This window comes from Sus scrofa, chromosome 3, assembly GCF_000003025.6.
Source record: "Sus scrofa isolate TJ Tabasco breed Duroc chromosome 3, Sscrofa11.1, whole genome shotgun sequence".
Taxonomy (NCBI): domain Eukaryota; kingdom Metazoa; phylum Chordata; class Mammalia; order Artiodactyla; family Suidae; genus Sus; species Sus scrofa.
Window position 1 is genome coordinate 29,090,658 of NC_010445.4, and position 21,650 is coordinate 29,112,307.

At 37.5% G+C, this 21,650-nt stretch overlaps 1 protein-coding gene across 18 annotated transcripts in view; it reads right to left on the reverse strand.

The window, feature by feature from the left end:
- MKL2 (MKL1/myocardin like 2) overlaps positions 1–21,650 on the reverse strand; it is a 275,368-nt gene that overhangs the window by 125,900 nt on the left and 127,818 nt on the right. For 17 of the 18 annotated variants that reach the window (XM_021086567.1, XM_021086575.1, XM_021086573.1 and 14 more), the window contains one exon: positions 4,727–4,943. In XM_021086567.1, the coding sequence (XP_020942226.1) occupies positions 4,727–4,880 (154 nt within the window). In that variant the 5' untranslated portion in view covers positions 4,881–4,943. Of the gene's footprint in view, positions 1–4,726; positions 4,946–21,650 lie in introns of those variants that run through there. The other variant, XM_021086578.1, reaches the window with a different exon arrangement.

The following is a 21,650-nucleotide window of genomic DNA, read 5'->3' on the forward strand; positions in this document are numbered from 1 at the left end:
AGAAAAAAAGAAATATCCTCTCTTTCTCTCACCAATTTTATTAGTCCATCCCAGCTCGGGTACATTTTAAGGAACAGGGTTTGACTCCAGACAAATGCTCAACACCTTTGTGTGCTTACAAACGCCTGGACCGACAGCGAGTCTAACGGGCTAATGAGGCATGTGGTGATGTTTTCAAAGTAAAACCCAGAGAAACGACCAGCTGTGAACAAATATCACTTATTTTCTATGGTACAAGGCAAGCAGTTTTCTTCGCTGGGTTCCACAGCGAGGCAAAGTTCACCTGACTGTTTGCAAGTGTATTAGCACCTATACTGAATCCAATGCAAAGAGCCACCTTGTAGTCTCTAGTGCGTAACAAACTTAGAAATAATTATTTTCTTTCTAGTAAGTGATCATCTGGAACAGAACAAGAGATGTCTCAGACTATTCCGTGTGATCCATTTAAGGGATGGAAAATCTAAAAAAAAATTTATGATGGGACTATAAGCTCAAGAACCTAAAAGCTGCAGTAACTAAGGATATCAACGTTTAAAAGGAATAACAAACACGTCTGTCCTCTTCACGGGGGCCTAAAACACACTGACTATTTACCAGTAAATAAAACAGGCCTGCTACCAGAGGGGGAGCAAGATGGCAGATACTTGTTTTCCACCTCCCAGGTACCACTCACGGCTGGCCTGTGCTATGTCTGTGGTCACGGAAACATGATTAAGCCGAATCTTCAGAGATGTGCAAAGAAGCATGAAAATTCTAAACTGTTTTATAAAAGGGGGATCTACTGCATCTTGCTGGTGTACTCTGTGATAATGCGGGCAATGACCCAAGAGCTTAAGTTCTCCAACCAGCATGCTACCGTCCTTGCAAACGACCATCTGAGAGAAGAGCTTCCTCCTTGTGGTCTCACCTAAGTGGGGGCACAATGAGCTCTTTCAGGTATGCTGTTTCTACCTCACGTGCCCCTTCCTGCATTTATAAAGTTTTATTCGCCTTACAGCACCTGAGCTTTTTCTATTTAAACAGTGAGAGAACTCACTCACTCTGCCTTTGACTGATTTCTGTTTTATTCCCAGGGTTAGCCATCTAAAGGAAGGTTAATATTGAAACATGAAAATGGATCTGTTATGTGTATAAAATGTCAAAACAAAGTTTAAGGTCCCTGTGTGTGCATTGCTTTAGTAAAGGGACCGTACTTAGCAAAAGTATATCCACCTTCCTTTAGGAAGGACTATCTTTTGGGGAAGAGTTAACTGCCTCAACGGTTGCCTTATGTGTGAGGTGCCATTAATTCCACAATTATTTTGGCTATGTTCACGGGTAAAGGAAAATCCTAGCTTAGCGTTATTAAACATCGTTCATATTTACTCCAGTAGTGGAATATTGTGTCCCTCTATTACCACTGCCAACAGAAGTATTAATCAAAAATAAGGGACGATCCTAGAATCATTACTGTACTTAAATATCACCTTCATTTTTCCTTGTAAAGTTTATTTAAAAACTGTTCGGTGATACAAGCCTTCTATACACTAACCCCCAATTGAAATACCTTTATTTCCTCCTCAATAGAAAGTAAGTCTTACAAGTGAAATTCGAAACCTTAGCTATAACAACAAAGCACAATCACCAAGAAAGTATCGATATTTGATTATTTTATGATGTCTAAAGAGTACTTTGTGTTAAATAATTTTGAGGCTAACATCTACACTTTGTACATGATACAATTTAAACCTAACATTAAGAAGACCTGAAAAGATGAAGAATAAACTTAAAAAAAAAAAAAAGTAACAACACTGAGGTAAGAAAGTTACAGTTCTTCCTCCCATATGCTTGATGTGGTCCTATTCTACTCACATTATTGTATCAAAAACCTAGATTTTTGACAGCTATACAATTCCACTTATGCCTTAGAATGTATATACGAATTAGGCCAATACATCATAACCCTGAAATTAAGTGTAATATGCCTGAATATAAGGTAAAGCTTTTAACTTCCTGAAGTTACTTGGTAGAAAAGCGACATATTTGAGTCCTTGCACAATATCTCATATTATGAGATGCTCTTTTGTTTACTTATATTGAACAAAAAAGTACTTAAGGAAAATGTATTAGCTTAAAAATCTACCTCATTTGAAGCTAGTTTTAGGATGTTTATAGAAAGTCTTAATAGAATGGGGGGGAGGGGAGAAAAGAACCAACACATTAATTATTCCCAGATAATACCTTAAAAGTGTTGGATGCTGTGACAAAGAAGACTTACAAACACTGCTTTCAAAAAAAATACTATTCTAAGAGTTCCTGTCTGGCTCAGCAGTAATGAACCCAAACAGCATCGAGGAGGATGCAGGTTTGATCCCTGGTCTTGCTCAACAGGTTAAGGATCTGGCACTGCTTTGAGCTGTGGTGTAGGTGCAGATATGGCTCGGATCTGGCGTTACTGTAACTGTGGTGTAGACCGGCAGCTGCAGTTCTGATTTGACCCCTAGCCTGGGAACCTCCATATGCTGGGGGTGTGGCCCTAAAAAGACAAAAGAAAAAAAGAAAGAAAAAAAGAAAGAAAAAAAATACTATTCTCTCAGAAAGGACACAAGTAGGAGTTGTTAATTCTGGGGAGGTAATAGGCAGCTAAGGTACAGGACTGGGAGGGTGACCTACTTTTCACTGTGCACCCATTTGTACCCTTGACATTTTAAGCCAGATAAATGCATCACCTACTAAAAAAAAAAAAAAAAAAAAAAAAAAAAAAAAAAAAAGTTAAATCCTACAATAGAAATTACAGTTTCATAAAACATTATAACCAATCACAAACCAAACATGAGTGATTACGAATGTAACATTATAAGACATACTAAAAAAAAATAAAAATAAAAAAATAACTTCACTATTTTGCAAATGGTACTTGTGGTTTTGACATAAAATCTTTAGTGTCAGATCATGCATGTACTCAAATACTGCTGTAATTCAAGTAAGAAAGACAGAAATGAAGATACGCCCTGGATTTGGGAGCTAGATGGATAAAGGAGAGAGGCTCTGCTAATGATAAACACCACCGAGATTCACAGGCAAGAGTCTGGGCAAGATGATTTAATGAAATATGAGTGTGGATAAAACAATCCTTCTCTATTATTGCATTGCTTCGCAGTATATGATTTTAATTGTGTACATGTAATTAAATTAATATTAAAATGTTTACCATTTCATCTACCTCCCTCTACAAGTTTATAAGGGGAAGACTACCTCGTATTTGAGCTTACCTTATGTTCAGGCATTCATATTCAAGAGAACATTCTTTCAAGCTCTAAGAACATCCTTGCAAGCAATATCAAGTAAAATTGCCACAAAGTATAAATTTTCCCAGTACATATGACCTTCTCTGCTCAAGATCATTTCCTTGAGCAACTGTATATTATTGCAATTTTATACCAGTTCAACTCTCTTTTTTTTTTTTTTTTTTTTTTTGAGGGTAATACTTTGAATATTATACTGGTCCAAGAGCACTGTGTAAATCTGATCAGCGTAGTTATGGTTTAATACGTGTGGTTATACTCTCTCAGCCACTGTTTGAGATAAAGCTGGGTTCGTCATTGACAGATGGTTCTAAAGCCATCACCAGCCAACCACAGCTTTCTGAAGGCTGTGACAGCCCCAGCAAGATGTTGCTTTATACTAATCAAATTGGACAAGGGTCATGCCTAACAAGCACCAGAGAGGTATCAGCTATTTTGTTTGAAGGGAGAACAACGACACTCTCCAAAGACGGGTACTAAAGAACTGAGAACAGGAGCAGAAGTCCTCAATCCACTTTCCGGAATAAGATAAGGCTATTATTTGAAAAAGCTCAGGAAACACTTAGAATCTAGAAATCTAAGTAACATGATACAAAGGAAGTGCTCCACAGAAAAAGTTTTATTTCTTTTGGCTTTTAAAACAAATTTAAAAACTATATTTGTTTGTGACTGTAAGACTCACCATAAAGCATGAGTGGAAAAGCATCGCAAATCCAGTTGAAATTCTTAATTCTGCACCTTTATGTGTATGCTTGGTGTGTGTATAAGTTTTAGCACTTTGTTAATTTTGATATTTTGAGTATTAAAAATAAGCATAATCATCTACTGCTATTCATTTTTGTGAAAAACTGATAGTATTGTGTTTTCCAGAGACTCTAGGATGCCTCTATGATAAATCAGGAACAGATACTGTTCTCCTGAACAGATAACAAATGAACAGAAAGTATCCATTTGGTATACAAGCATGAGCCCGCTGAAGACTATATGGCCATATCCTATACTCATGAATATAAAAAACACTCAGACAAGAAATCCTTGCTTTCTTAGAGGTCCTTAAGCTAGCTCAGACCTTGCAATTCTGAAATTAAGGTGCAACACACATGGGAGGAGAGTCTAGTTGAATCCACCGTCTCTCTTCCCTGGAATCAGCATAGGAAGCTACTTTCCAATGCCGCCCTAGCATGAAATCTCTGCTTGTGCTAAAATGGCTGAACCTAAAGCTTATTTCCAAAGATAACGTTGCTACCAAAGATACTTTCTCAGGAAATAATGAAAAAATTGAGTGGAAAGTGAAGTTCTGTTACTCAAAACCAGCAAGCACCCCTCTGAAGTTCTCTCCAGACAGCCCAATGGAACCGACCAAAAAAAAAAAAAAAAAATTACTATCAAAGAGGAATACATTTGGCTCACAAAGAGCTACATCTTTAAGGCGAAGAACTCACCATTCTTCCTTTCGTTCAGAGGAGGCAGGTGCTGACTGGACTGCAGGGAGAGCTCCTGCAGTTCGTGGGCAACGGCTTCACTTTGAGGACTTGGAGCAAGATGGGCTAGAGGCCCCAGTTCGTCCTCTGCGTCTAGCGCCCCTGTGTGATCCATTGTGCTCCAGTCACCAGCAACAGGGCGTTCGAGACACCTCTTAGATGTGGCCTGTCAAAGAGACTGTCAAAACAAAGAATGGGTAAATAGGTGGTACATACATTTTTCTCTGATTTGCACAAAAGTATTAAAATAGAAACCCCAGGTTCTAGTTCAGTTTCACTGCTGTGTGGCAACTGCCAATTTATTTACCCTCTGTGGATTCAAAGTCCTTGTCCAATACACAGGAATAATATACCTCTCAACTAAAAAAGTGTTTACTAGGTAAAAGAAAGTTGAAAGAGTTTGCGTAATTTTTTATACTATAGATCAAAGAAAGCTAGTTACTGGTGTCACTACTTAAAAGATTTTAATGCATCCTAAAATGAGACTAATGCTGATGAAAATAAAAAAGCTATCTGGCTTGAAAATCAATCTCAACTTCTACAAATCAAATGATTTTTACATTAAGTCAACATTCTCAGCAAACAGCAGTATTTTAGATAATGATTCCTCCATCAGCCTGGGTCTGGGAGTGCCAACAGAGAATAACTCTCAGCCAACACACAATGGATACATAGTTCATGACAAAGAGACAAAACTTTATTTTAAGCCACTGAGATGTGGGGTTGTTTATTGTAACAGCATAACCTACCCCATTCTAACTGATACAGAAATTGGTAACAAAAGTATCAAAGACACAATAAAAACCCTAAATAGGTGACACTGGCTTAGGGGCCAAGCAGCAGGCAACAAGAAAACTGTTAGGGGACGCTTTAAGCTCAAAGATCAATGGTCTGTATTAGGCAACAGCACCGCACCTGCCATGTCGCCTGCTTCGTGGCATCCCACATCACTGTTTATCCATTCGCCTACTGATGGACATTTGTTTCTAGTTTTTGACTATTGCAAATAAAGATGCCATGAACATTATCATACAAGTATTTATACGGATATATGCTTTCACTTCTCTGGGTTAAATACCTAGGCGTGAAATGATTGAATCATATAGCTGCTGCATGTATAAATTTTAAAGAAACTGACAAACTATCTTCCAAAGTGGCTGCACTATTTGGAAGTCTTACAAAAGTGAATGAGAATTCTAGCTGTTGTACATCCTTGTTGATAGCTAATTAGGGTCAATTTAAATGTTTTTAGCTATTTTAATGGGTGTACAATGGTACCTTGTGGTTTTAATTTGTATTTCTCTAATGATGTTGAGCATATTTTAATGCGCTTAGTTGCTATTTATATATCATCTTCGGTTAAGTATCTGATCAAATCTTTTTGTTGATTTTTAAAATTAGGTTGTTTTTTTTCTCATTATTGTTTCGAGAGTTCCCAATATATTCTGAATGAAAGTTCTTTATCAGATACATGATCTGCAAATATGGCATCCCTATATTTGTTTTATTGGTGCTTCACTTTACTGTACTTTGCAGATATTGAATTTTCTTTAAAATTGAAGGCTTGTGGCAACCCTGCATAGGGCAAGTCTGTCAGCACCATTTTCCCAAGAGAATTTGCTCACTTTGTGGCTCTGTGTCATATTTTGTTAATACTTTTTTTTTCTTTTTATAGTTACATCTGCAGCACATAGAAGTTCCTGGGCTAGGGGTCAAATCTGAGCTGCAGCTACAGGCCTACACAACAGCCACAGCAACACTGGATCCAAGCCACATCTGTAGCCTACACTGCAGCCTGTCAAGGAGCGAACCTACAATCCTCATGGATGCTCAAAGAAAGGTTCTCAACCCACCAAGCCACAATGGGAACCCCACAAAAATTTTCACTGAAAAAGACACATGCACCCCATTTTCATTGTAGCACTATTCACAATAGCCAAGACATAGAAACAACCTAAATGCACATCAACCGATGAATGGATTAAGAAGATGTGGTACATATACACAATGGAATACTACTCAGCCATAAACAAGAACAAAATAATGCCATCTGTGGCAACATGGATGGAACTAGAGACTCACACTAAGTGAAATAAGTCAGAAAGAGAAAAGACAAATACCATATGATATCACCTATATCTGGAATCTAATATATGGCACAAACAAACCTGTCTACAGAAAAAAAATAAACTCTTGGACATGGAGAACAGACTTGTGATTGCCAAGGGGAACGGGGAGGGAGTAGGATGGACTGGGAGTCTGGGGTTAGTAGATGAAAACTATTGCATTGAAGTCATATATATATATATATATACATACATACACACACACACACACACACACATACATACATACATATGACTGGGTCACTTTGCTGTATAGCAGAAATTGACAGAGCATTGTAAAGTCGACTATATTAAAAAAATAATTTTAAAAAGGATTCACCACTTTAGATGCCATTAGCAACATCTGTGATTCATGAGAAGAGGTCAAAACATCAATATTCAGAGGATTGTGGAAGGAGTTCCCATTGTGGCTCAGCAGGTTAGGAACCTGACTAGCATCCATGAGGATGCGGGTTCAATACCTGGCCTTACTCAAGGGGTTAAGGATCTGGTATTGCTGTGGCTGTGGTGTAGGCTGGCAATTGCAGCTCCCATTCAATCCCTAGCCTGGGAACTTCCATATATCATAGATATGACACTTAAAAAAAAAAAAAACCCAAAAAACAAAGAGCTGTGAAAGAAGTTAATTCCAACCCTCATGAATGACTTTGAGGGGTTCAAGACTTTAGCGGAAGAAGTAATTGCAGACGTGGTACAAACGGCAAGAGAACTAGAATTGGAAGTGAAGCCTGAAGATGGAACCGAATTGCTGCAATATCATGATAACCAAGTGGTTTCTTTTGAATGGTTTCTTGACATGGAATTTAATCCTGGTGACAATGTTGTGAAAATTGTTGAAATGACAACAGAAAATTTAGAATATTACATACATTAGTCGATAAAGCAGTGGCCGAGTTTGAGAGGATTGAATCCAATTTTGAAAGATGTTCTACGGAGAGGAGAGTAAAACGCTACCAAACAATATTGTATACTACAGAGAAATTGTTCGTGAAAGGAAGAGTCATTTGATGCAGCTAACTTCAGTGTTATTTTAAGAAACTGCCACATCCACACCAACTTTCAGCAACCACCACCCTGATCAGTTAGCAGCTGTTAACATCAAGGCAAGACCATCCACCAACAAAAAGATTGTGACTCACTGAAGACTCAGATGATGGTTAGCAATTTTATTTTTTGGCATATGCTACCGCATACCTAATGACCTACAGTATGGTGTAAACATATCTTCTACATGCACTGAGAAACCAGAAAATCCGTGTGACTTGCTTTATTGCAATATTTGCTTTACGGCAGTGGTCTGAAACCAAACCTGCAATATCTTTGAGGTATGCCTATATTTTCTCCCAGTCTCTGGCTTATCTTTTTATGTTCTTAATAATGTTTTATAAAGAGAAGATGTTTTTAACTTTATCAGTTTTTTTCTTTTATGGATCATGTTGCTAGTGTTCTAGCTAAGAAGTCTTTGATTAACCAAAAGTCACAAAGATGGTCTCCTATGTTTTCTTCTAGATATTTTACAGTTTAATGTTTTACATTTAAGTCTGTGATTCACTTTGAGTTAATTTTTGTATCTGCTGTGAGATTACAAATCAAAGTTTTTTGGTTTTGGCTTAAGGATATCTGATTGTTCCAGCACCATTTGTTGAAACGGTTATCTTTTCTCCACTAAATTGTCTTTGTATCTTTGTTGCAAGCCACTGACCATGTATATGTGGGTCTATTTCTTGACTCTTTATACAGTTCCCAGAAGGGAAAGAATCACAAAGGAGGAGCATCTAAATTTTGTGCATAAACTCTGCCCAAGTTTCTGGCTGACCCTGAAATTATACACATGTAGGACAGACTCCCAACAGCTCAGCTAAGTCAAAAAGAATGGGAAGACAGTTTGCAGAAATGAGCTCAGCAGAGTTAACTGCTAAAATAAAAAAATTACTCTTAAGAGGGAACTTTACAGAATCCAGAGTCTCCACAACTATTCATATCTGACAAAAATACCCTTTAATAATGAAAGCTAAATCATCGCCAGCAGACACACACTACAAGAAATGCTAAAAAATTTCCTCAGGCTGAAGGGCAATGGTACCCCATAAAACTTGGATCTTATGAACGAAAAGCATCAGAAATTGTAAACATGCAGATAAATACCAAAGATTAGATTTTCCTCTTGATTTCTTTAATATTACCATTCAGAGTTAAAAATGGTAACGGTATTATGAGGCTTATAATGTATGTAGATGTAAGATATGACAATTACAGCATAAAGGATAAGGGAAGGGTAACCATATTCTTATATACTTATATTTCTATATATTATAAAGGAAGTTGTACAGTTTTATTTTGAAGTAGATTGATAAGTTAAGGTTGTATCTTATAATTCTTAGAACAACAATTAAAAAAAAAACCATAGTTTTAGCTAAAAATCCAACAGGGATACTAAAAAGGAATTCAAAAAATACTCAATTAACCTAAAAAGAAGGAACAGAGAAATATAAAAAGAGGACAAACATGAACAGTAAAATAGCAGACCTAAAACCAATCTTATCAATAATGATATTAAGTGTAAATGGACTAAACACTATGATTAAAAGAAAGAGATTGATAGAACAGATCTTTAAAAGTCCAAAAATGTATGTCTATAGATAACATGCTTTAAATATGAAGACATAAATAGGACAGAAGTAAATGGATAGAAAAAGACAAGTCATGTAAGACGCCCAGGAAGGCTAAAATAACTACATTAACATCAATTAAAATAGACCTTTGTATGTATTAGGCAGGTGAATTTGTATGTAAAATGACTTATTTTGCAATGAATATTAAAATGATTCCTAGATTTTTTCTCAAAATTATGAATTTTCATTTCAAATCATTAATACAAAATAAAATCTGTTCATAGCAAATTAATACTAAGATAAGTACCATAAGGCCCTTACAATGGCAAGATGTACAAACTCTGAACATTAGTGCTAATGATTTGGAAGATCCTTTAGGCATAAGATTTTAAAATATTTTCCTGTGCTATTATCTGCTTTTCATATTGAAGAATTTTTTTTCAACCTATTATTCCTTGACATTAAGCTCACCTTAAACTCCCACACATTCCTCCAAATTAAGAAAATTATAAGTTAAGAAACTCTTTATAAAATGTATCAAAAGGAAAAGGATAAGTATTCAAAAATTTTAACTTAATATTCATGAACATTTTTGATGGAGTACAGGCTCTTTCTATTCTGAAATTCTACTATCAAATTTGCAAGCTGTCACCTAATATCTACTGAAATGCTTGATAATTTTCTTTTGAAACTGAAATTCAACATCAAACATAAAGAAACACTCTCTGTCCAATAGTCTCTAATTGAGATGTTATTAAAGAAATGGTATTGTAATGAATTTTTTCATTGGGTCATAATCTATGGAAGTCAAGCAATCATTCAGCTTTCATAAGACAAACTGTGATAAAATATTAATCTGTCTAGAACTGACAGAACAAATGGATATGGAATTAATATCTGACACATCCCAGTAACATAACTTCATTCCAAAACGAAACTAATCCAACATTTATCCAGCACTAGGTCAAAGCACAGCACAACACCAGTAAGATCAACCTTGGATATGGCACCTGCTCTCAAAAATCCAACCATTTCATTGTTACATACTACACCAGAGACAGAAAAAATAAATGGAAAGAAACGAGATTATTTGGTCTATTGATTCACTCGTATCTTTTTTTCTGAATAGAGTCAAGATAACACCAATAAAGAGCTTATATTTAAAAAAGATGCTGTGGGGCTTCCCGTTGTGGCTCAGCAGTTAAGAGATCTGACTAAATCCATGAGGACGCAGGTTGGATCCCTGGCCTTGCTCAGTGGGTTAAGGATCCAGCATTGCCATGGGCTTGGATCCTGTGTTGCTGTGGCTGTGGCGTAGGCCAGAGGCTACAGCTCTGATTCAACCGCTAGCCTGGGAACCTCCACGTGCCACGGGTGCGGCCCTAAAAACCAAAAAGAAAAAAAGATGCTGGGGGAATCCCCTGCTGACCCAGCAAGTAAAGGATCTGGCATCGTCAGAGCTGTGGCTTGGGTTGCTAGTGTGGCACGGGTTCAATCCCTGACCTGGGAACCTCTGCAAGCTGCAGGTGCACCAAAAGAACAAGACAAAACAAAACAAAATAATGTAAAATAAAAAGATGCTGGGCTACTGGGCTAAAGTGGTGCCCATATTAGTCTAACATTTGTTCTGAGCCAAGTGAAGTCCAAAGTCAAACCTCATTCCACTGTACCTTACTGTTCATAACGACTAATTCACATGAAATATTCGTAAAAAAAGCAGTATAAAATCACTGCTATATAAAAAATGCTAAATAATAAAAGAATTCAAAGAACATCAATGTCAAACTTCAGAAGCTTATTAGTCAGCCAAAGGCAGACAGGTAGAATATCCAAATAGCCTCAACGAAAAATGTTTTAGCAATAGCAAAACTGTTTTCCCTGCCCTTTAAAGCTCCCCTGAATTACAGACATGACAAAAACAGCTGGCTAGTAGCCAGTAAAAATACATTTCTAAATTCAAACAAGATAAAACCTGAATCAAGAAGTTCAAGTTCAAAGACACAGTAGACCACACACAAAAAGTAATCATCTACATTAGAAAAGTATTTACTGTTAATTAAGTCCTATGATCAAACGAACTGAAATTTTCATACCAAATACACTTTTGAGAAAGAGAATTTTGTGTCACTGCGTTGGGTAAATTAGTGGTATAAACCCTGGATTATTTTACATTATCAATTCTCCTTCAAAGCTCTTGGTGGCAATTTGTTAAACATACAATATTAGAGCTCAAAATTTATGTATGAATGTAAAAACAAATTGCTGTCAACTACACTTGCAAAAGTATTTTCTAAATATTTTATTTCTGCATCTGTATTATGTTCTAAACTAAATCTTTTAACGGCATGAAGAATTCAGGATCATGTCTGTTTACATTTTTATATAAGTAACATTCACTTCTCAGTTTTATAATTTGGGGGGCAAAGAACTGCTAAAAGGAACACTTTATCTAATCTGTCCATATTCACTCTTAATAAGTAGGATAGAACCAAAAAAAAAAAAAGAGTTCTAAAAGCAAGTTTCTACACAAATATTATTTCACGACATAATGTTTTTATTCAAGAAAATATTTTTGTTCCACTATTTTTTATAATTTTTGTTTTGATTGCTTGAATGTGCTTATATTTTTAAAGACTATCAAAGTTGGTAGAATAACAGGACATTTTAGCTGAAAGGAATCTTAGAATCTATATCTAATGCATGTGCTTCTCTACCCACCTCACAATATGATAATCATTTAGAGAACTTAAAAAAAAAAATCCCTAATGAGTGAGGGTACAAGGGAGGCTGCCCTGAGATTTTCAACAAAATTGTCTCGGATTGAGTGATTCTAATGTAGCCAGTGTTGAGAATCACTGATCTAGTGGAACCCCCTTATTTTATAGAAAGGACATATCATTTGCCCAATGAGGGGGAAGAGAGATCAGAAGCAAATTATTGCAGGATGTGTGACAAACAATAGCATATATGTAGATACAAAATGCTGTGGAAATTAAAGGAATTAAATGTCTAATTGTATTTAGGTTAGGGAAGTCTCCCAAAATGAACAGGAATTTACAGGAACAGAAGTTTTTCTCATTAGTAACAGTAGAGTGGCAGCAACAACTACCATCTAATAGCAAAAAGTTTGATGGGGCCAGTGTAGAAAGAAACACTGGACATGGAGAAGCAAGACAAGGCTGTACAGTGAGTTAAACCACAACCGTGAAGAAATGTGTACTCTAAGAAACAGTGATATTATCAGATTTGTATTTTACAGAGATCATTCTGGCAAAGGTATGTTACTGATACAAATCTCATGCTGAGGAGTTCCTGCTATGGTGCCATGGGTTAAGAATCCAACTGCAATGACTTGGGTTGCTGCAAGGTGTGGGTTCAACCCCTGTCCTGGTGCAGTGAGTTAAAGGAGCCAGCGTTGGTACAGCTATGGCTCTCGGATTCAGTCCCTGGCCTGAGAACTTCCATGTGCCATGGGTGCAGCCATTAAAAAAAAAAAATTCTCACACTGAATAACCAACATTGAAGATTAAAGAACAAGCAAACAAATATGAATAACATAGCATCTAAAATGAAAAATACACTAGAAGGAATCTAAAGCAGGATAATTTAGGCAGAAGAACAAATAAGCGAGGTAGAATTGAGGAGAGTCTAAGATACCTCTGGGACAATATTAAATGTACCAATATTTGCATCATAGGGGTCCTAGAATGAGAAGAGAGAGAAAAAAGGCCAGAGAAAGTGTTTGAAGAGATTACAGCCCATACTTCTCAAACATGGGAAAGCACTCACTCACTCAGGTTGAAATACAGAGATCCAATACAGAAATACAGAGACAAACCCAAGGAGAAATATACTAACCAAAGGGGCAAAAATTACATACACAGAAAAAATATTAAAAGCAATAAGAAAAAAAGCAACAAACCACATACAAGGAAACCCCCATAAGGATATCACCTGATTTTTCAGCAGAAATTCTGCAAGCCAGAAGGGAGTGGCAAGATATATTTAGGGTAAGGAAAGGGAAGAAACTACAACTAAGAATACTCTATCCAGCAAGGTTCTCATTCATTGTTTCCATGTCTTGGCTGTTGTGAATAGTGCTGCAATGAACATAGCAGTACATCTATCTTTTTGAACGAAAGTTTTGACTGAATATATGCCCAGGAGTGGGATTGCTCCTGGTAGCATTCCTGGCATATTTAGTTTCCTGAGGAACCTCTATACTGTTTTCCATAGTGGTTGCACCAATAATTTACATTCCCACCAACAGTGCAGGGAGGTTCCCTTTTCTCCAGCATTTGCTATTTGAGGTCTTTTTGGAGGGGGGCGGTAGGGTCTTTTTAGGGCTGCCCCTACAGCATGTGGAAGTTCCCAGGCTAGGGGTCAAATCAGAGCTGCAGCTGCCATCCTATGCCATAGCCACAGCAACGTCAGGTCTAAGCTGCATCTACAACCTACACCAAAGCTCATGGCAATGCCAGATCCTTAACCCACTGAGCGGGGCTAGGGATCAAACCAAGTCCTCATGGATACTAGTCAGGTTTGTTACTGCTGAGCAGAATGGGAACTCCTATAGTCTTATTAATGATGGCCATTCTGACTGGTGTGAGGAGGTACCTCATTGTAGTTTTGATTTGCATTTCCTTACCAATTAGTGATATGAGCATTTTTTCATGTGCCTATCGGCCATGTGTATGTCTTCTTTGGAGAAATGTCTAACTAGGTCTTCTGCCCCTTTTTCATTTGGATTGTTTTTCCTTGTTGAGCTGTATGGGTTGTTTGCATATCTTGGAGATTAAGCCCTATTTCCATTTCCTCCTTCAGTTGCAACTATTTCCTCCCACTCCTTAGGTTGAATTTTCATTTTTTTTTTTTTTTTAAGGTTTCCTTTGCTGTGCTAAAGCCTATAAGTTTGTTTTGGACCCATCGGTTTATTTTTGTTTTTATTTCTATTGCCTTGGGAGATTGACCTAAGAAAATATTCGTACTGTTGATGTCAGAGAATGTTTTGCCTATGTTTGCTTCTAGGAGTTTTATGGTGTCTTGCCTTATGTTTAAGTCTTTGAGCCTTTTTTTTTTTTGGTCTTTTTTTTTTTGCAGGTGGGGGCACACCCGAGGCATAAGGAGGTTCCCAGGCTAGGGGTCAAATCAGTGCTGCAGCCATCAGCCCACACCAGAGCCACAGCAACATGGGATCCAAGCCGCATCTACCACTTACACCACAGCTCACAGCAACGACAGATCCCCAATCCACTGACAAGGCCAGGGATCGAACCCACACCCTCATGGATGCCACTCAGGTTTGCTAACTGCCAAGCCATGACAGGAACCCCAGAGCCATTTTGAGTTTATTTTTGTGGATGGTGTGAGGGTGTATTTTAGTTTCACTGATATTCATGCCTCTCTTCAATTTTCCCAGCACCATTTGATGAAGAAACTTTCCCATTTTTTTTCTTGCCTCCTTTGTCAAAGATTGATTGACTATAAGTTTTATTTGGGTTTATTTCTGGGCTCTCAATTCTGTTCCACTTGTCTGTATGTCTGCTTCTGTACCAGAATCACACTGTCTTGATTACTGTAACTCTGTAGTACTGTCCTAGGTCTGGGAGAGTTATGCCTCCTGCTTGGTTTTATATCCTCAGGATTGCTTTTAGCCAAAGCAATCTTGAGAAAGAAAAGTGAAGGAATCAAGCTCCCTGAGTTCAGATTATACTACAAAGCTAAAATAATCAAAACAGTATGGTACTAGCACAAAAACAGAAATACAGATCAGTGGAACAGCATAGAAAGCCCAGAAATAAATCCACACACATATACTCAATTTATGACAAAAAAGGCAAGAATATACAATGGAAAAAAAAAAAAGTCTTTTCAATACGCAGTGTGTAGAAAACTGGACACATGTGAAAGAATGAAATTTGAAAACACTCTCGGAGTTCCCGTCGTGGCGCAGTGGTTAACGAATCTGACTAGGAACCATGAGGTTGCAGGTTCCATCCCTGCCCTTGCTCAGTGGGTTAATGATCCAGCACTGCCGTGAGCTGTGGTGTAGGTCACAGACGTGGCTCGGATCCCATGTTGCTGTGGCTCTGGCATAGGCCGGTGGCTACAGCTCCAACTGGACCCTTAGCCTGGGAATCTCCATATGCTGCAGAAGCTGCCCAAGAAATGGCAAAAAGACAAAAAATAAAAAATAAATAAAAATAAAAACACTCTCTAACATCATATGTAAAGATAAACTCAAAATGGATTAAAGACCTAAATGTAAGACTGGATACTAAAAATCTCCTAGAGGAAAACATAGGCAGAACACTCTTAGACATAAACTGCAGTAAAAATCTGTTCTGATCCACTTCCTAATAAGAATGAACAAACAAATGAGACCTAATCAAACCTGAAAGCTTTCACACAATAAAGGAAACCATAAACAAAATGAAAAAACAATCCACAGAATGGGAGAGAATATTTGCAAATAAAGTGGTCGACAAGGGATTAACCTTCAAAATACACAAACATCTTACACACCTTTATATCAAAAATAAATAAATAAATAAATAAATGGTCAGAAGATCTAACCAAGGAAGACAGACAGCCAAAAAGCCCATGAAAAGATTCTCAACATCACTAATTATCACCAAAATGCAAATCACAACTACAACGAGGTATCACTTCACACGAGTCAGAATGCAAAGTGATGCATCACAAAGTCTCCAGACAATAAATGCTGGAGAGGGTATGGAGAAAAGGGAACACTCCTACACTGTTGGTGGGAAGGTAAAATGGTACAACCACTATGGAGAACAGTATGAAGGTTCCTTAAAAAACTAAAAAGAGAACTACCATATGATCCAGCAATCCCACTCCTGGGCACACATCCAGAGAAAACCATAATTCAAAAAGATACATGCACCTCAATGTTCACTGCAGCACTATTTAACATGGAAGCAACCTAAATGTCCATCAAGAGAGGACTAGGTAAAGAAGATGTGGTATATATATTCCATGGAATATTATTCAGCCATAAAAAAGAATAACGCCATTTGCAGTAACATGGATGGACCCGGGAATTATCACATTAAGTGTAGCAAGTCATTAAGTGAGGTAAGTCATAAAGAGAAAGACAAATACCACAGGAGACCACTAGTATGTGGAATCCAATTTTTAAAATGATACAAAAGAACTTACAAAACAGAAACAGACTCAAAGACTTCAAAACCAAATTTATGGTTACCAAGGGGAAACGTAGAGAGGGCAAGGGGAATAAATTAGGAGGTTGGGACTGACACATACACATGACTATATATAAAAAAGATAAGTAAAAGGACCTGTTGTACAACACAGGGAAATCTACTCAATATTATGTAATAACTTACATAGGAAAAAATTCTGAAAAGGAACAGATATAGGTATAACTGATTTACTTTGCTGTACACGTGAAACTAACACAACTTCATAAGTCAACTATACCCCAATAAAGTTTAGAAAAGAAAAAGGAAGTCTATTACATTACCACTCTGTGTGGTACTAAGCTTACTCCATGCCTTCCTTAATTTTGCTCTAATGACCTCTCTGTGGGTTAAGTATTACTTCCCTTTTACAGATGAGAAAACCAAGGCTTGGAAAGATTAAATAAAATTGAGAGATTAGCCTCAAAGTCAGGATTCCAACTTCAGGGCTCGTATTCCTTCTACAATAACACGACACATATGTGCCAAAACGCAAGTAAAGTTGGAGCAAATAATTGGGAGAGACAGATGATGCTGGGCGAGGAGGAAGCAGTGTGGAAGAGGAAGCTGTGGAAAGCTCCATCGGCACAATTCTTTACACACACACACTGTAGGTCAAGTGCATCGGGCACTGCCCTGGGCACTGGGGGTTCCACAAGGACTCATTCACAACCCCTGCTCTCCTGGATGGAAGGACCTTGTTGATCAGGCAATTATGACACAACAGTCGTGCTGAATGAGACCAGCACAACACACCTGCTCCAGGGCAAATGAAGGAAACCACCTTCTTTTACTGCTCACTTTAGCAAACACTGAGGGAGTAGCTGGAATTAAACTCCAGACCCGAAGAAAATGAAATCTAACGTTGTAGATGTGCTGCACATAAACAGGATATGTTTTTGACATTAGGTCATAATTCTTTCAAATAATGAGTTTTTATTTGCACCAGTTGGATTTATGTGTAGACATTAAATACATAGCAAAGTGTACTATAAATATACCACATACTGATAATACACTGTATAGAAGAAGTTACATAACTGCTCTTCTATGCCTAAAGCGGCTCTTATAGCTCTAAAAATGCCAATGTGACGATTTATTTTTTTAACTTGTTTACTGCAGACTTGCTTCAAATGAACATAGCATGGAGCAAAATGCATACTTAACAGTCTCCAAAGCGATGCATTCTGAAGTACTGCAGCTAACATTTAAGTAAAGAGGGTTCCTGAAATATTCATTGCAGTCCATCTAAAATTTTGAATTAGCAAAGGCTTAGAACACATGTGGTTTTTTGCATTGTTATACAAAAAGAACTAGAAAATTGTATTTGTTCCCCAAGTAAAATTGCCAAAGCCCAAATCTTTTTAGCTTCAACAACTGCATTTTCCAAGTGTATTCAAAATGAGTGATTCTCAGAGAATAAAAATTGATTGGAGGAATAATTTTAAGCTGAGATGATTTCCATATTTATCAAACACTGGGGTAAAAGCAAACTCTAATCTTGCTGAGCCATAAATTAGCATTTGATTTAAATGCCAAGAAGTAAATATTTATAAACAGATTAAACCAATGTTTTATTTAACAGATAAAAAACATACTGTACTCCTATCTCTAAGTTCTCCAGGGCAGGAAGGGGAGGTGAAAGGGAAAAGGGAGAAGAGGGGAAGGGGAAAATGGAGAGAAGGCCACTAAAAGGACGGCAGTCTCGCTGTTTTCTAGCTCTTTACTCTTCTTGATAATAGAAATCAGTAGAATTTAAATTTAAACAAAGATATCAAGCAAAGTATTGCAAAACTCATGAAAAGAAATGAAGCTGAATTTACTTGTCCAGGATATCCGGACCAGTTAAGCAACAGAGCAGGGACCCCGAGTCCTCCTCTACACAAGTCCCCCAAGTTTAGAACCGAGTTCTTCGGTACTTAATTAACCAGAAGAGAAATGCTCTTTTCTGAGGCGACCACGCCAGATAGTCAGACGGTAAACTGAAAAACTCAAATAAAGGAGTCACGAAAACTGACAGGCACCAATCTAAGACACTTTCTGTTAAGTTAGAGCGCACAGTCAGTTGCTTGCCCGTCTCCCGTCGCGGGGTCAGGGTCTTCTCTGTGCGCATGTGTTGGCTCTTTGGCACAAACCACCACCGTCTATGATGTCCCGTTTCTGTGTCTTTAAAGTGGAGCAAAAATGGATAGGATTTTGAGCACGAAATGTCTATATTTTTACAATTTTGAACACAATTTTTTTCCACTTCTCACCCACACCCAAGTCAATGGTATTAAGTAACATGACTTTGGGGTTCCACACATTAAACATTTTTGCATTCATATTTATCAGTTTACGCAATATTTAAACTACATACTTAGGCTTACCACTACTACTGGCATAAACACACTTAGGAACAAACACAGCTGACTTCTGGTTAGCACACAACTTAACTAGTGAGAACAGAAACGTTACCAGACTTCCGTGTCACCTCCCAGCCAAGCCCATTCGGTATGTCCTGGGACAAAGGGACTGGAGAAGACTGGTGAACCAGCAAGCCAGACAAGTGGGGTGTGGATAGACAGGTTCCACCACAAAACATTTTAAAATGGATGCTGATGCCAAGGGCATCCCAAATGCCCTTGGTCTCTTTAAGGTCTCTGGAGACTATTAATACGAATCACTTCTTAGAAATTATTTCATTACTAACTCTATGCAAAATGAGTTGGCACTGTCCTCGGAGACAACAGGTCAGAGTACATACCAAATAAAAGTTCGTGTGCAGTTTTTTAACAGCACTGTAGCAGACAGTACAATTAGATATGTTTCTAATGTCATTAAATATGAAACAATAGGAGGAGTTCCCGTCGTGGCGCAGTGGTTAACGAATCCGAGTAGGAACCATGAGGTTGTGGGTTCGATCCCTGCCCTTGCTCAGTGGGTTAACGATCTGGCTTTGCCATGAGCTGTGGTGTAGGTTGCAGACGCGGCTCGGATCCCGCGTTGCTGTGGCTCTGGCGTAGGCCGGTGGCTACAGCTCCGATTCAACCCCTAGCCTGGGAACCTCCATATGCCGCGGGAGCGGCCCAAGAAATAGCAACAATAACAACAACAACAAAAAAGACAAAAGACAAAAGCGGGAGCGGCCCAAGAAATAGCAACAATAACAACAACAACAAAAAAGACAAAAGACAAAAGACAAAAAAAAAAAAAAAAAAAGAAACAATCAATCCTCATTGTATCACAGTCCTTTCAAAACATTTGTGAATTCTTCTGTCCATTAAAGGCACTTTGGCATGTATCATAAAACCACCATTTCAATCAGCTGTGAAATTTTTATTAGTTTTATAATAGTTGTGGATAAGTATTTGTTGTTGAGATATAATTCACACACCATAAAATTACCATTTTAATGTGCCCAATTCAGTGATTTTTAATAGAGTCATGAGGGGTGCAACCATCACTAATTCCAGAACATTTCTATCATATTTAAAAGAAATCCCACCCCCATCAGGAGTCCTTTCCCATTCCCCTCTTCCCCCCACCAGCCTTTGGTACCACTAGTTTACTTTCTCATTTCTATGTATTTGCCTATTCCAGGCATTTTTAAAAAAAACAATTTTACTTCCTTTCTAATCTAGATGTCTTTTCTTTCTTTTCTTGCCTAATGTCTCTGGCTGGACACTCTGAACAATGCTGAAGAGAAGTGGCGAGAGTGGATATCCTTTCTTGTTACTAATCCAAGTGGAAAAGCTTTCAGCCGTTACCCATTAGGGTGGCACAGACTGTAGGTGTTTGGCAGGTGCCCCTTTACCAGGCTGGGAAAGTTCTCTTTTATTCCTAGTGTGTTGGGAGTTTTTATCATGAGAAGGTGCTGGACTTTGTCAAACGTTTTTTTCTTTATCTATTGAGATAGCAGTGGGTTCCCTGTCTTTATTATGTTAATATAGTGTACTGCATTTATTGATTTTTTTTTTTTGGATGTTAAATCAATTTTGAGTTCTTGTGATGAATTCCATTTGGTCATGGTATATGATCCTTTTTATAAGCTGCAGATTTGGTTTGCTAGTATTTTGTTTAGGATTTTTACATTCTATTTACAAGGGATATAGCTTTTATTTTTTGGATGCAGCCTGCAGCGGCTTCATGTGGAATCTCCACTGCCAGACCAGGGACTGAATCTGGGCTGCAGCAGTGAAAGTGCAAGTCCTAACCATCAGACCACCGGGGAACTCCCTTACAAGTGATATAGTCTGGTTTTCATGTGCTGTCTGGCTTTGGCATCAATGTGACACTGGCCTCAAAGAATGAGTTAAATCTTCCCTTGTCTTCTACTTTCCGGAAGAGTTTGTGAAGAACTGGAGTTAATTCTTCTTTAAACCAGTGAAGCCATCTGGTCCTGGGCTTTTCTTTTTGAGATGTTGTATGATTACTAATTCTATTTCTTTATTTGCTATAGGTCTACTAAGATTTTCTAATTCTTCTTGAGTCAGTTTAGGTAGTTTGCATCATTCTAGAAATTGGTTCATTTCATATTATCTAATTTGTTGACATGTAACTGTTGAGAATATCCCTTATAATTCTTTTTATTTCTGTCAGGTCAGTAGTAATGTCCCCACTTCCATTCCTAATTTTGATAATTTGAGTCTTTTCTCTTTTTTCTTAGTCTAGCTAAAAGTTTGTCCATTTTTTTGATCTATTCGAAGAATCAACCTCTGGTTTCATTGATTTTTCGCAACTGTTTATTTTCTGTATTATTTACTTCTGCTCTTCATTATTTCCTTCCTTCTGCTTGCCTTGGGTTTAGTTTGTTCTTCTTTTTCAGTTTTATTTAGGTGGAAATTACCGATTTAAGATCTTTGGATAAATATTCCTAAAGTTACAAACTTTTCACAAAGTGATAACATACACTTTAATGCACAGTATCTACATTATTCTT